The 17,388-nt window shown below is 37.3% G+C and overlaps 1 protein-coding gene across 1 annotated transcript; it reads right to left on the bottom strand.

Moving 5' to 3' along the window:
- Positions 1 to 2,239: 2,239 nt before the first annotated feature.
- On the bottom strand, positions 2,240 to 2,922 carry LOC147608719 (uncharacterized). Its single transcript, XM_086788784.1, has 2 exons — positions 2,795 to 2,922; positions 2,240 to 2,700 (listed from the first exon to the last, which is right to left on the bottom strand). Exons 1-2 carry the CDS (start codon positions 2,813 to 2,815, stop codon positions 2,386 to 2,388), a joined length of 336 nt encoding a protein of 111 aa, XP_086644910.1. The 5' UTR covers positions 2,816 to 2,922; the 3' UTR covers positions 2,240 to 2,385.
- Positions 2,923 to 17,388: the final 14,466 nt, after the last annotated feature.

The raw sequence follows: 17,388 nt of genomic DNA, 5'->3' as shown, positions 1-17,388 counted from the left end.
TCAACCATAATTGCACCAACCGTGCCAGTGACATAAGTGCGGAAGCTATCATCTAGGTGGGTCATCAATGTCCGTTGTTGTAGCACTAGCTGAGCTCGATATCTCAACAAATGGTAGCCATAAGTATGGAGCACGAAAATTTAATGATGTTAATAGCTTGATTGTCGATGTAGTAACCTGCTTGTCTTTCCTTCATGGAGATGCTTGATATTACTGATGCACTAACCTCCTTGCCCTTCCATCATGAAGATGCTTGATTTGCTGATGCACTAACCTCCTTGCCTTTCCTTCATGGAGATGCTTCCGTTGTTGTGATAGTGCTGATCATGCTCTTAACTTTGCCATTTGACACCTTAGGTTATGTTCACATCAAGTTCACCAATTAAGGGAGTGGATCCAAAATCTTTCTAGGGATGGAATTAGAAATCACTCCAAATCTCTCAACACCTCATAATAGCCCTATCTTGCAAGAAATGTTCTTTCAACCCATAAAAACAACCCCAATTATAACTATCACACTCATGATGATATTATTCTAAAGTATGTAGCTAAGAGTTAACTTTCAAGAGAGATGATTATGCTCCAACACACTTGATCATTTAGGGTAAAAAGAACTATACAAGGGCTCTCCTCAACTCGTGTCTAGAGAAGAGAACTTAAAAACCATGGCTAAAGATGAGGGCTACTAGAATAAGAGCTTCATTAAGAGAGGATTTGATGATCCAATACAAAGAAATGGACCTCCTTATATGGAAAATGGAGGCATCATGAGTCCATGTGGGTACACATGGGGTAGAGCATGAATGGGACAATACCCAAGTCAATAGCCACTCCACACCTCTTTATTATTACAAGAAGACACTCCACAATATTAAAATGAGATTCTTTTCAAATTCCACTCTAATAGTCAAAGATGTTATTATGGTTAATCTAATAGCATGCACCACCAAAAGCAACCTCTTAGCTAGACATTGGTCACATGCTCCTTATTGTCATATATATACATGGAATTTTTTGCTTATGAGACAATGCACAAGGGACTAATTAAGGTGTGAGAGATTATTATGTGGACTTCTAGTCTATTCACAACTAGTTGGGCACCCACGAGGTTAATTGGAATTTAATTAAGGTGCGAGAGGTTATGGCGTGGACTAGTTCACCAACTAGGGCACCCACATAATGGCTAGGAGGTTATCCATTCTTATGCCTTAATCTAGAAGGTTTTTTCTATTTTTGAAGGAGTCTTGCTATCTTGGAGAGAAATTCATGCATGACCTAGATTTAGGTTTTGCATGAAGCTACAGAGGCTACATACATTTTTGCATGGAGTGCTTGTGGAATTAAGGGTCTTGTTAGAATGAGCAATTTTCTACTATATAATTATGGCATAAAAGGTATAGAATTTAAAGTTTTGATTTACTCAAAACCAGAAAAGATATTGAATGGAATGCGTCTAATTACAATTTTGTGTAAAATATGTGAAGCAAGAGGTAGATTTGGCCATAGTGAATGTAGTCAAGAGATCCATTAGGCTTGAGTCAATATACCTTTTGTATTCAAGCTAATTGGTTAGATATTTGTTAGTTAACTCACCTATTTGTCAGATCTCTCATCCAAATTTAGATATTTGTTAGTTAACTCACCTATTTGTCAGATCTCTCATCCAAATTTGACTATATAGCCTAACAGTTCACTCATTTATAATCTGTTGATACACACCTATTTGGTAGCTTATCTGTCTGATGGGTCACTCATTTAATCTGTTTGATACACACCTATTTGGTAGCTTATTTGTCTGATGGATCACTCATTGTACCACCCTTTGTATCACCCTCGCATTTGTATACCTATTGTCTCTCTTTGGGTCTTGTGATGGTCTCTCATATATTATTCTCCTTCCCCAAGGCACACTATCCCTCCAAGTGTGTCTCCAGAGTGGAAGCTTATCTTCTCTCTTTGGAATGCAATCTCTTCTTTCTCAAGGCATATGCCATTCATAATGACCCCTCTTTAACTTGCATGATAGAATTTTGAAAGGCTAAATTCTAGCCTTAATCATAAATTATAGGTTTTCAAACGAAAGAAACTTTGGAAGAAAAGCAATGAAAGACCAAGAAAGGTTTAATGACTTTCACCTAATTAACCACATTGAAAAACAGAGAAAGTAAATGACAAAGTTCAAAAGAAAAGTATTTTTCTCTCTCACTGGCTCTTCCAATGCTAAAAATAGTCATCATTTCCATGAAATTTTATGTGTAGGCGTCCTTACTTACAAAGAAAATAACACGATGGGTTATTTTATTCGTGGAAAACTACTTACAATATAATAATCGACGTGCAAGGCCGTGTTCATATGCAGGGCTAATAAAGCTCAAGCGTGATGGATCATTTGCATTGAAATCTGGGAGGAACGGCTAATGCGCATCCTTTGATGTAGTTTTGGACGAGGGCTGGTGTGGTGGTGCCTCCCACGGAGATAAGGACTTCACACATGCAGTTCAACGTGAGCTCGGAGACCAGGCGCTTCATGCCGGAGCAGCATGGCTTGGAGGGGTGGACTTGAACGTTGCCCGAAGCCACGCAAGGCAAAACCAAACTCAGGGCCTCATTCTCATCACTGCAGTACGCCCCTTCGGAAACCTCAGCTCCGCCGAGAGCAACAATGCTCACCAGGAGGATGGGTACTGCTGCAGCATACACCTGCAGCGAAGAAAAAATGAATAATCAGCTGGCAAATACTATTAATCTCTATCGATTAAGCTAAGCTTCGTTTAATCGCGCCGATCAATTATACCTTCGGACGTAGCACCACCATTGATGTGATTAGCGATCAACTTGACGTTCTCTTAAGACAGCAATAAATTATTAGGTTAAGCAAAGTTTTTGCAAAAACTTGAGAAAGCTCAGAACTTAGAAGGAAACTGTGCCCTAATTGTAACGCCCACAAAACGGTTTAAATGGCCAGGTGCTATCTGACACGTCAGTGAACGCAGGATTCACGCTCCATCAACGCGATGACACGTGGTTTTTGACGTGGTGTGGGCTTGTACGGCAAAGTACAATATGGTGCCAGCTCATGGCGCTTACGACCGTGTACGTGCGAGGCTGACGTGCCAAACACGAGATCTCTGTATGCATGCGTGATCTCGTGTATTGGTCAGGTGTGGGCTTCAACGCGCACACCCCAACCACCCCACACCCATCGCTCATCCATAATTGATAATGTAGCTGGCTGGCACACCTCACCTCGCAGCCTGCAGGCCTTCCCACGGACCTTCTCTGCAGCTCATGAAACACGAGCCTCCACTTTCTTGGATCCATATCAAGTTCGACGGTTATTAGCCCTTGAGGGGATCTTGAGGCTTTCAGTTACAAATCGCATCATTCATTCAAGTGTGATGATGAATGCATTATTTGTAGAAGTTATGGCTACAACTTTGTCTTTAACAAATGAGTATTTTTTTTTGTTCCATTGAGTAATTTGTCACTTGTTCTTTTTTCATGTTTTGTTACACGCAAGTACATCACCCTATTTGAACCTTAGCCTAGGTGAAAGTGTAGGTGGCATCTCCTAGAATCAAGCCACACATCCCTTGATGTAGGGAGGTGAAGATAATGAAGAGAGGCGGAGTGAATCATGGAGAGTGGGCATGTACTTTTGGAGGTCTATTTAAGTGCTCACTCTCCACCTTTGTATTATGCATCTTTGTGGTAATAGAGCTATGTGATTACTTTGTGGATACCTTGTGTCAAGTTCTATTATGCTCTCAACAAGTATTCTCAAGTGAGTTTAACCTTTTGATTAGTGTTGCTTAATGTTTCATTAGTCTAGCTCAAGGTGCATCATTATGTGTGAGTTTAGTTGTGTGGTGTTAATCCCTTTGTGTAGGTCTTGCATCGGCAATGCTAGTTAGCAATTCATAACATTGTTTAGTGAGCTTGATTCTTATTAGTTACTCTGAAAATCACATCGGTACAACAGTACTCGATGACTCTACTTACAAAGTCAAAAACCCAGAAACAAGAGCTACGAGTCTTATAAGCAACAAGATGAAAAACCAGGATTAAAAGTTTTATAAGTCCTATAAGCAACAAGATCCATATGAGCAGTATGATTCCTATAATGTATCTAAACTAAGCTTCAACCTACAGACTATGCCTCCTTGTCTCAAGCCATGGTGCAATGAAGAGTGAAAGACACTTCTGATGCAAAGGCCCACACCATATTATGGAGTGTCTCTACACAATGTCCCCCCACAATGCTCCAAGCTCCCCAAGTCTTGTGTGCCAAACCCCAATGACATTCCTTATGACAGTACATGCTTGCTATAAATGTATATTCAATCATGCTTATAAGTACTATCTCAATAGTTGTTATTGGAAGCTCATGGTTGACTCTCTATAAAAATAAACTTGAAAGAAAATCGATAAGCTCACGGTTGGCTTATCTCAAAATAGATGCACGCGACATAAGAATGGGTTAAATCTCCCCCACCATGAGAGTGGCTCATGTCCTCTTCATGGTGTATTTAAATATATTTCCTTGTACAAAAAGTAAGAGCCAAAAATACATGTAGCACCAAAAATATGGATCTCCACTTGTCATATTGGAAGCTCATAGTTGGCCCTCGATAAAAATAAACCTGAAAGAAAATACTCAAGCTCAAAATAGATGAAAAAAGCTATGCATACGACACAAGAATGGGTTAAATCTCCCCCACCATGAGAGTAGCTCATGTCCTCTTCATGGTGTATGAAATAGAACTAATGTATATCAAAATGTTGCACACTAATGTGCACATAAAATATCACTGCCATTGCCAATCATAAATAATTGCCACACGCCATGCGTCAATAATTTTCCGTCGAAGCAAGCCTAATGGATCCACACACATCCCGTGGTTGGGAATAGGTAAAGGCATGAGTAGCCCATACTATTTTCCTTGGCGTCTTTTAACTCGTTGACATGTCACACATTCCGATACAAAAGAAGCAACATCATGTTTTAATTGTGGCTCATAAAAAATATTCTTCTATGGTGCGAAGAGTGCCACAATGACTAACATATGGGGGACGATGCATCTCTTCAAGAATAAAAGATCTATAAGAAAGTGTAATGCATAAACGCTTTTGAAAGAAAAGAAAACTGGAAAATTCTAGAATCAGTTTGCTTGGTTAGAGGCTCACTTTTTCCTATAAATAGAAGCCTCCCCTTTGTAAAAGCTTAATGGTGTTTATGCACTGTTACTCTACTCCTGTCCTGAGCCATTTACATTGAATTTTTTAATAATTCAATTATTTTTGGCCTAATCCTCTCCAAAGAAATTGGTGGCCACTCTTGCTTCAAACAAGAGTAGAACCCTCAATCCCTCAAGCCAAAGGAAAGCTTACAACTCTATCATGTAAGCTAAATTTTCTTACTTTTTTAATTTTAAATCTATGGTTTTCTTGCTTTTCTTGTTTTATAGTTGCTTGAATTAAATTCAAATGCTATGCCTTTGTGAGGAAAAGGCCACCCCCTTCTCTTCTTTACAATTTAGCCTTTCTTAATCCTAGAAAGATTAGTTAAAGGATTAATTAAAGTTTTCTTATTGTTTACTCTCTTGAATTCTGAAAATTGAGTAGATTAGAGTCCTATACATCTAGATTGGGTTAATTTAAGTTTAAATTAGAATGATAAAAATGAGAAATGGTTAGCCACACAAAGGAGGTTATGGCAAAATTTCCCAAAATTTTGTGGAAAAGAAAGTTTATTTTTATGTTATTCCAAAAGAGTAATTTCCACCGTTTGTGCATTCTAAAAGAAATATTCTAATTACTCCATGTACATATTCACCTATGAATATGCATGGATATCACTGATATTAATTATTAAAATTGATTTCTATGCATAGAAAGATGCATAATAGAAATTGTTTTATTATAAAAGTATTATTTTCATTAAATTTAATTTCTATGCATAGAAAGATGCATAATAGAATTTTTTTTTATTTCAAAAGTGTTATTCTCATTAAAATTGATTTTATGCATAGAAAGATGCATAAAGGATTTATTTTTATTTCAAAAGTGTTATTCTCATTAAAATTGATTTTATGCATAGAAAGATGCATAAAGGATTTATTTTTATTTCAAAAGTGTTATTCTCATTAAAATTGATTTTTATGCATAGAAAGATGTATAAAGAAATTATTTTTATTTCAAAAGTGTTATTCTCATTAAAATTGATTTTATGCATAGAAAGATGCATAAAGGATTTATTTTTATTTCAAAAGTGTTATTCTCATTAAAATTGATTTTTTTGCATAGAAAATGCATAAAGGATTTATTTTTATTTCAAAAGTGTTATTCTCATTAAATTTGATTTTTATGCATAGAAAGATGCCTAAAGGATTTATTTTTATTTCAAAAGTGTTATTCTCATTAAAATTGATTTTATGCATAGAAAGATGCATAAAGAAATTATTTTTATTTCAAAAGTGTTATTCTCATTAAATTGATTTTATGCATAGAAAGATGCATAAAGGAATTATTTTTATTTCAAAAGTGTTATTCTCATTAAAATTAATTTTTATGCATAGAAAGATGCATAAAGGAATTATTTTATTTCAAAAGTGTTATTCTCATTAAAATTGATTTTATGCATAGAAAGATGCATAAAGGAACTATTTTTATTTCAAAAGTGTTATTCTCATTAAAGTTAATTTTATGCATAGAAAGATGCATAAAGGATTTATTTTTATTTCAAAAGTGTTATCCTCATTAAAATTGATTTTATGCATAGAAAGATGCATAAAGGATTTATTTTTATTTCAAAAGTGTTATCCTCATTAAAATTGATTTTATGCATAGAAAGATGCATAAAGGATTTATTTTTATTTCAAAAATGTTATCCTCATTAAAATTTGATTTTTATGCATAGAAAGATGCATAAAGGATTTATTTTTATTTCAAAAGTGTTATCCTCATTAAATTTAATTTTTATGCATAGAAAGATGCATAAAGGAATTATTTTTATTTCAAGTGTTATTCTCATTAAAGTTGATTTTTATGCATAAAAGAATTTTTATAAAAGTGTTATTCCCACTGAAGTTGATTTTTATGCATAAATAGATGCATAAAGAATCTTTATATCAAAATTAGGATTCTCTTAAATTCTATGAATAGATGTGATGAGATGTGATGTGAATCAAATAGATGTGCATGAATGGATGGATGGATGTGATGTGAATAGAGATGATGAGATGTGAGGTGAATAGATATGAGATGTGTTGTGAATCAGATAGATGTGAATGAATGGATGGATGGATGTGATGTGAATAGAGATGATGAGATGTGAGGTGAATAGATGTGATGAGATGTGATGTGAATCAGATAGATGTGAATGAATGGATGGATGGATGTGATGTGAATAGAGGTGATGAGATGTGAGGTGAATAGATGTGAATCAGATAGATGTAAATGAATGGATGAGATGTGATGTCATGTGAATCAGGATGTAAATGAATGATATGGGATATGAGTGGATGATATGTGATGATAATGGATGTGAATGTATAAGTGAAGAATGGATGCGAATGTGTATGTGAAAGAATGGATGTGGATGTATGTGAAAGAATGGATGTGGATATGTATGTGAAAGAATGGATGTGGATGTGTATGTGAAAGAATGTGAAAGAATGGATGTGGATGAAGATGTGTATGTGAAAGAATGTGATGTGGATGTGTATGTGAAAGAATGTGATGTGATGTAAAGAGATGTGATGTGACATGAATATATGTGGATGTGAAGTGATAGATATGAATATATGAATATATGTGGATGTGATGTGACATGAATATATGTGGATGTGAAGTGATAGATATGAATGTATGAATAGATGTGGGTAGTCGTACATGTGGATGGATGAATGAGATATGTGAACGATTGGATGGATGTGGATGAACGAGATGAGATGTGTATGAATGAGATATGATGTGGATAGATGTGATGTGATGTTATGTGGATAGAATGTATGTGATGGGATGGTGATGAGAATGAATGTAATGGATATGAATGAATGTGATGTGAATCGGGATGTGAATGAATGAGATGTGATGTCATGTGAATTGGGATGTGAATGAATGAGATGGGATGTGAATGGATGAGATGTGAAGTGAAATGGATGTGATGTGAATCGGGATAGATGTGAATGAATGAGATGTGAAGTGAAATGGATGTGATGTGAATGAATGAGATGTGAGGTGAAATGGATGTGATGTGATGTGATGTGGATCGGGGTAGTTATGAATGGATGAGATGTGAATGAATGTGATGTGATGAGATGTGGAGATGGGTAGATGCGAGTGGATGAGATCTGATGAGGATAAATGAGGAAAGATGTGATGAGATGAAAATGATGTGATTGGATGAGAATGGGAATACATATAAAATGGATGTGATTTAAATAATGTGGATTGATGTGGAACAAGGTGGAAAGATGAGAGTTCGTTATAGAAACTATATTTATGACCTGTTTTTAAATGATTGTTTTATGTCAAGAATGTTGGGAAAGCATTTTGATCGTCTTGTGAATGAGGTCGTGGAGACCTAATCTAATAAAGTTGCAACAGCTGACAGAGAGTCAATGGAGGACGTCTCGCGTAGCAAGGCGGCCGAGGTCTTGACCAACCTCGGATCGATTTAAATGGTGAGCTTCTAGTACGGTGATGAGGGATCAAGAAAGCGGCCTATGAGTGAAGCGTTAGGTGACCTGTGAAGGATCCTAGAGGGTGCTGACCATACGGTGCTCGGCGCCGAAGATACCCACACATGCATTGGGAAAGATATTGGAACAAGGAGTAAGAGTTGTTTTCTAAATTCGGGCATGGATATGGTTGATTAACCTTGCTGGACCTCAACGGATGAGTCCATGGTTCTTTTATATGGATCTGTTAGTTGATCTTGCTGATCTTCAACGGAGATTCCATTTTGTTTTTTATTAGTGAAACTATTGCCGGTTACCTATGAGCTAGGAACTATCAAAAAGGTCCCTGAGTAGACAGGTGGTGAGCGTTCTGGTTGCCAATGCTGCCATAGGTACACCGATGAAGGAAAAATTGGAAATTAGGATTCAACCGGTATATTTTCGAGGTTTATGATCAGTGATACTATAGTTTCATTAAAAGATTGTTTTAAAGACAGTTGAATCTGTGAAAAAGGCAATTTCATGGTGTGACTAGTTCTAAGTTTGCATGAATATCCGGCTAGGGGGCCTGGGAACTCTTTTCCCTAGTACCCGAGACAAAACCTAACCAAATTCTTAATTGGATCCCATCACTACAGTGGTTGGGGAGTTGGCTAACCCACGGGACTGGATGGGGTTAGGCTAGACTGATGGATTCCTAAAATGAGACTCAATTCTGTTATGGTACGATAGATGAAGTAAATCCCGGATAAAAATTGTTCTATGAAAAAGAATCAACGGCTGTGCCTCTCAATGAGGAAAAAAGTGTTGGTCTCTATGATCCAAGTGCAATCTTTTCCTTGATCTGACTATGGGACTTATGGGTTCGGTCAGATCAATTCAGTTAGTTAAGGCTTCTGACTACGTTAGAGTAAAAATATCATGGAGGAATCGCCCGTGTTTTCCGGGTGAGGGAAGTTTTTCCGGGTTCGATTTTGGAAGAACCGATGGATTAGTCTCTTGTCCGGATATCCGTGGGCGAGGCCTCGAGTGAGGGACCCTGCCCCTCGCAAGAAGTGCTACTTCCGCTGCTAGCAACCCTGAATTCGTTGCGCAGTGGGGATAGGGATCTTTCAAAAGTTGTGTAGCTTCATTGAAAGCTTATTTAAAGAGCGGTGCCAGAATTTCAAGTTTTCAAAATGGTTCTCACAAACCCATGCATATTTCATAAAGAAGTAATGTCCTCTCAATGCACTGGAATTCTTGAAAGAATTCCAAGCACATTGTAATCATTCTCAATTTTGAGTATTGTGCATATTTCACAGAAAGAAGTTATGTCCTCTCAATGTGCTTGGAATCCTCACAAACCCATGCATATTTCAGAAAGAAGTTATGTCCACTCAATGCACTTGGAATTCTTGAAAGAATATGTAATCAATATCAATTTTGAGTATTGTGATTCTCTCTATCTTTCCTTTCTTGTTACATATGTGTGTGTGTTGCTTTCTACCTTTGTCTCCTCTCCCCAACAATTGGTATCAGAGCATGTTCTCTTGGCTCTCACCCCCCTATCATCTTCTCCTCCAGTTACTCTTTTGATTATCTCAGATTGAGTTATCCTTTAACTACATTAATAGAGTTTTTGATCTTTCCAAAGCTTTTCGAGTGTGTTTCAGAGCTTATTCGCATGCTATAAGGTTTTCACAGACATCTAGGGGAGTGTCAGTTTGAACTGTCTTAGTATAATTTTGGGTTTTCTACATTGCATCGGTATTTAGTGTGTAAACAAGGCCATCATCATCTTCGACATCACATCTTGCAGCTCATCATCAACAACGTAACAATACACTGGCATTTTTTTTATCAATTTCCACATTCTTGCTAGTAACATTTCTACACTCTACCTATAGGTATTTGGGATATTTGCATTTTGTGTCAAAGATTTGTTATTTGCAAGCTCTGAAATGGTAAGCGGCAATGTATTTGGGATGCTTTTCGCTCTGAGAAAACGAGACCAATTACCCATTGGGGTCCTATATAATGCATCATGTATTGGTTGTCCCAAACAGCTTTGGAATGTTGTTATTGGCATTGAGGCATGCCCTGTCTCAAGATAATACAAGTACTTTGAATGGTGACACTAGTTCAGATTCAACCAAGGCATCTACCTCCACACCTCACAGAACGAAACAAGCCAAGCGGGATGGCAGGTATGCATAGGCACATGCATTGGGTGGCACTTTCCATGAAAAGAAACATTATTTCTCATATTTTCTCATGTAAACTCCCAAGCAGGCTTGGGATGCACGTGTGTCACTTTACTAGATGCATAAAAAGGCACGAGAAGTGGCTTACTTGTGCCAAGCATATGGATGAGGGAGATTTCATTGATGAGTTCTTCACAAGGATCAAAGATCTTAGGGAACAGTTTGCATATATTAATGTTGCTTATCAGGATAGTTCATTGGTGTCTATTGTTCTCACAACTTTATCAAAGATATATAAGGGTTTCGTATCCACACTTTAGCTCAAAATGAAGGGTAATCCTAATGCCCTTATGTTAATGAGTTAGTTATAGTGCTCTTACAAGAAGAACAATCTCATCGAAATAAAACTACTATGCATGTGGGAGATCAGGCATTCGTTGCCAATCAAAAAGGTAAAGATAAACCTTTTCTCAAGGCAGTTATAAGCCAAAGTCAAAATCAGCACAGTCTTCTGGGCAAGGATGCCGAAAAGGGGGTGATAAGCCTAAGAAGAAAGGAAAATATAACTATTATTGGAATACAAGCCATTACATCAGTGAATGTAGAAAAAGGCTAGAGAAGGACAAGAAATAGGAGTTAGGCATGGATGCCGAGAAGGGAGTGATAAGCCTAAGAAGACAGAAAAATATAGCTATTATTGGAAGACATGCCATTACATCAATGAATGTAGAAAAAGGGTAGAGAAGGAGAAGAAATAGGAATCAGGCATGGCGATAATGCATTAGCACCAATTCCTAAGTCAACAAACTATATGCATAGGATGATTAGGCATTCATTGTGCACTACAGTATGACCATGATGTATGCATGTTAGTGTGACAGATCAACATGTCTGGTATTTTGATATTGGTGCCAGCAAACAAGCACATTACTTCTGAATGTGATTTATTTTCCTCCCTTGAGTCTGCTCTAAAAGGAGGCATAGTCACATGTGCAAACAACTCCTCATATTTAGTGAAAGGAGTTGGTAAGGTTGTTCTCATTGCTACAAATGGTACAATAATCATTCTCTCATAAGTTTTGTTTGTGCCAAGCATTAAAAATAATTTGTTGTCAATCTCTACCATTCCTAGGGTAGGCCTAGTGGTTAGATTTGTTGATGATAAGTGCATAGTTAGGTAGGCCTAGTGGTTAGATTTGTTTGAATGACAAGTGTAGAGTTCATGACTAGGGTCACTCTAGTCATTACTAGGGTAGGCCTAGTGGTTAGATTTGTTGAATAACAAGTGTAGAGTTCATGACTGCGGTCACTCCAGTCATTACTAGGGTAGGCCCAGTGGCCAGATTTGGTGATTGACAAGTGTCTATAGAGTTCATGACTAGGGTCACTCTAGTCATTGGTTAGGGGAGGTCTAGTGGTTTGATTTGTTGATGATAAGTGCACAATTCATGACCAGATTCATGGAGACATCACAGTGTGGTATTTAGTACTCTAAGGCATGGGCTTTACAAGTTGGACTTGTATGAGAGACTGGCACACATAATGCTTGTGATGTCTCCATGACTAGAGGCATGGGAGTGGTAGACATCACAGTGGTATCCAGTACTCCTAAAGAATGGGCTTTACAGGTTGGATAGGTATGAGAGAGATTGGCACATATTTCTTGTGATGTCTCCATGACTAGAGTCATGGAGACATCACAGTGGTATCCGGTACTCTTTAGGCATGGGCTTTACGGGTTGGACATGTATGAGAGATTGGCATATAATGTTGTTCAGTTTACTACCACACGTGCTATGAGTGCTATGGCATGCCCACTTTGGTCACTTTAATTTTGGTAGTTTTTTTTGCACCTTAAAAGGCAAGAGATGGTGTCAGAGTTGCCAAGCTTGAGGCTCCAGTTAAAAATATATGTGAGGGGTGCACTTTGGGCAAGATGCAATGGGCATCATTCTTGAAAGATGGATTAGTAACGGATGAAATTACAACTTATACATAGTGATGTATGTGGTCCTATGAGGACATCATCGATCGGGGGGATATCTCTAGTTTATGACTTTTATTGATGACTACTCCATGCACGCTTGGGTGTATTTGTTCAAAGAAAGTCAGAGGTTTCTACATGATTCAAACACTTTGTTTCTGTGGCTGAAAATGTGTCTACATGTAAAGTTGGAACCCTTCATATAGATCGGGGGGGAGTATATGTCAAAGGAGTTTCATGTATATATGGATGAAAGAGGCATAAAACATCAATGCACATGGCCTTACACACCTCAACAAAATGGTACAGTTAGCTGAGAGAAAAAACATATCTCCAATGGAGATGGCATGTTGCATGGCTAAAGGCCAAGATTTGTCCCATGTTTTTTGGTTGGAGGAAGTTATGTGTGCCACTTATGTGCTAAATAGATGCCCCACCAAGGCCTTGCAGACAATTACCCCTTATGAAGCTTGGAATGGTAAGAAGCCCTCTATGGTTCATTTGCGTATTTTTGGTTATCTTGCTTTATGTTCATGTGCCTCAACAGAAGCAACAACATAGTAAGCTAGATGATAAAGTAGTAAAATGAGATATAGCTCAAAAAGAAAAGAATATAGACTCTACCATCCGGCCACAAGGCAGATTCTGGTGAATAGAGATGTTGCCTTTGTTGAGAACTCAATTCAGTCCATCCTTTTATGCAAAAAACATTAAAATGTATGCTCACAGGATATCTTTGATACACTCCTACCTTTGCACAATGTATAGGGCCATATGTGGAGAAAATGAATGCTCAACAAGGTGCTACAAATCAGCCCATATCGGCTGAAAATTGGCTCAAATTTTAACCCACATATCGGCTTATTGGTAAGGAAATTGTGAGTGAGGAAAGAGCAACCATACATGCATCCAAGAGTATGCCAAAATGGTTGGTGCAAACATTTGGGACATAAAATTAGCTACTTCTTTGCCTAGCAGGTCACGTGTAAGTTCTCATCATGCATCTTATTCTTTTGTGGATCATGCTCTCATTGCCAGTATATAAAATGAAGAGGAACATGTTTCCTTTGAGGAACCATAAGAAAAAGATCATTGGATGCAAGCCATACAGGATGAGTATGACTCAATCCTCAAAAATAACACTTGGTATTTAGCAGATTTACCTTATGGTAAAAAGGCCATTGGTATAAAGTGGGTTTATAAGCTTACTCGTAAAGTTGATGGTAGCATTGATTGCAACATATAGCAAGGCTTGTTGAAGAGTTATACTGAGGAGAAGGGCATAGATTATGATGAGACCTTTGCACCCACGTCTCTTATGACTATAATTGCATTGGCAGTGCATCATTATTGGAATGTACATCAGTTGGATATCAAGATTGCCTTCTTGAATGGTTATTTCCATGAGGAGGTTTATGTATCTCAGCCTTGTAGTTTTGTTGAGAAGGGATAGGAGTCTAAAGTATGTAGGTTAACAAAAGCTTTGTATGGCCTTAAGTAGGCTCCTAGAGCATGGTCTGAGAAGATAAATGCATACTTGGTTGCAAATTCTTGCTACAATCTAGCTAAGAGTACCCTCTATGTAAAGAGGAGTATTTTTTTTTTTGGCTATCGTTTTATATAGCGATGACATGCTGGGCACAAGCCCTAATGAGAAGAAGATCTCAACCTTCAAGGATGAATTACATGTCATTTGAGATGACATATTTGGGCTCATTGCATTATTATTTGAACATACAGTTTATGCAACGTGATGATGGTATTGTGATGTTACAGTCAAAGTACATACAGAGACTACTTATACGGTTTGTTCTTGAAGACTATCAACTTGATGATGGTATTGTGATGTTACAGTCAAAGTACATACAGAGACTACTTATACGGTTTGTTCTTGAAGACTATCAACTTGACGATGGTATTATGATGTTGCAATCAAAGTACATATAGAGACTACTTAGACGGTTTGTTCTTGAAGACTATAAGTCTGCTGCTACACTAGTAGGGATAATTGCTAGGCTAAGTCTCCAGGATGTAGGTGAACCATTTGACGCATCACTTTATCAGTAGGTTGTTGGGTGCCAAATCTATCTATGTAATAGTAGGCCAGATATTAAGTTTGGGGTCTCCTAGTTGAGTATCTTTATGCATAGTCATGAAAGTAAGTATTGGCACAGTATTTTGATACTCAGTCCCTTGGCCTATTCGATGCTAAGGGGGGTGGTATTCAATTGCATGCTTTCAGCGATTCTGATTCGACTAAATTTTATGACATGCCACTAGTGGCTTTTGCTTTCATCTTGGTGAATCATGTATATCATGGCTCAACAAGAAGCAGCCAACCAGTGTGGCCACTTCAAGCTGTGAAGCTAAGTGCATGTCAACTTTTATAGAGATTGTGGAGTGTATATGGCTCAAATGCCTATTGGCACATCTTGGTGTTGGACAACCACCCTACCTCCATCTTCACTAACAATTAGTCGTTTAAGAGAAACCCAGTGTTTCATGCTCGACACAAAGCACATTGAGGCACATTATCATTATGTCAGGAAGAGGCTCAATGTAGGAGACATTAGCCTGGCTTATGTCTCTACACATGACAATAAGGCATATATATTTACGAAGGCTCTCTCACAAGAGAAGTTCGAAGCTTTTCACAAAGCTGTCGGCTTATTTCCATTTGGGGATTGATCAACCACATGATCTATGTACACGTTCACATTTCCACTATAGGAGGGATTTGTAGCTATTTATGTAGTAGTGATGTGTGGACGTAAGCTAATAATGGACTAGGCCACTTTTTCCCTCCTTTTCCTCCAGAGTATGTACATACTCTTATGAGTGTGTGTAAGTGACCTTATCATGTCACTTCACTTGTACTTCACCCATTCTCATCAATCTAATCTACTTTGAGTATTGTGCTCCTCTTTATCTCTCCTTACTTGTTGCATTTGTGTGTGTGTTGCTGCCTTTTTCTCCACTCCAACATATCCAAGAGGGCCAAAATCTAGTAAATCTAATATTTAGGCCATGTATGTATTAATTCTATCTTAGTCAAAAATATACATATCATAAGCTCAGCTAGATCCCATAATTAATTATCATGAAGCACATGGCGCGGTTATAAACAATAATATAAAAGTGACAATCCATGCATCAAAAGTAATGCTAACCAATGTAGTTAACATATGGACAACAAGAAGATATCAATTATAGATAAATAAATACATTATGCATTAACATATTGCTTGCATGTCTTTGATTCTCTACGGAAATGTTTTTTTCTTGGATGATTACTACAAGTGGCGGTCGAGCTGTGCAGAAGGAGATGCAATAACACAAGAAGACCATTGCATGGAGTTTCTTTTAGGAGGAAGATACAATCACGAACACAATGGCCTTTGGGGAAATTTGAGAATGCTTCTAGCTAGCAAGCAATTTGCACTTCTTCCAAGCTACACTTATGGATGCCATGATTTCATTGACGTCTATTTCAAGGTTTGGAGAAGTACACAAATTTTTTGAATATTTCTATGCTACCATTTTGACAAAAAGTTTGTGATATTTCTATGCTACCATTTTGTTGTATGTCTCTTCATACATATTCAAAAGATGATGATAACGTTGCATCGTTGCAAAAATTTTCATGCATCAAAGTCCCGAAAACATATATCAAAGTTTCAAAAATTAATCTCATATGCTAAGTAGTAAAGTGCTCAATTCAAAGTTCCAAAAGCAAATCTTATGTGCTCAATTTCAAAGTGTTCAAATCAATTTTTCATTTCTAAAATCATATATTCTTCGAGTCAAGTAATTTTTCGAGAGAGGTGTGCCGACTATGAACCCACATCAAATGGTGGTTTTAATACCTATATATTAATTTACATATAAATATACTTAAATATATTACTCATATGTTTTCAGGAAATCCATTTGCAAAAGATTGTACAAAGTGCCCAATAAGATGGCTTTGAGTTAAATTATAAAGCGAGTTGTATACATTTTTGATACCCATTAATGTAATCTGCTCTTCACCGAGCTTTAAAATTAATCGAATCTGCACTTTACAAAGCTGCGAAATCAATTTGGTGAAACAAAACAACATATGCAAAGCGAGGACCACGCTGCCTCTATCTATGCTAGCATGCTTGAACTTTAATTTGATTTACTTTATGTTATAAGTCTTGTGGCTAATATATGTATCTTACTTCTTGCTCTTTGATTAGCAATCACATGGTCCAGTAAATCATACTTGTTAATTTCATGTGATTGCATAAGTGCTCAGGTGCTCCACGTTGGCATCATGATCACTTCTACTTTTGCATCATCACCTTGGCAATCTCAAATCCCTCTTTGCAACACCAGACACAACCACTCGTCCAAAGGTGGATGCTGTTTTCACTTCTAATTCCTTTTTTAATCAGAACTTTAATGTATCATTGGTGCCAAGGGTCTAGCTCAAGACTTGTACATTGATGATCAAAGTCAAAACCACTCAATCTAAAAGCCCACTGGAAATTTCCCCCTCTAAGTTGAT

This window comes from Cibotium barometz, chromosome 52 (assembly GCF_041138505.1).
Source record: "Cibotium barometz isolate CiBa-2024 chromosome 52, ASM4113850v1, whole genome shotgun sequence".
Taxonomy (NCBI): domain Eukaryota; kingdom Viridiplantae; phylum Streptophyta; class Polypodiopsida; order Cyatheales; family Cibotiaceae; genus Cibotium; species Cibotium barometz.
The sequence above is the reverse complement of the archived record's forward strand: the minus strand, read 5'-3'. Positions and strand labels throughout refer to the sequence as shown.

Excerpts from the sequence above, each read along its gene's own strand:
- LOC147608719 (XM_086788784.1), bottom strand. The coding sequence starts at position 2,815 with ATGGTGGTGCTACGTCCGAAG. Across the intron at positions 2,701-2,794 it reads TGGTGGTGCTACGTCCGAAG|GTGTATGCTGCAGCAGTACC; the intron begins GTATAATTGATC and ends TCTTCGCTGCAG.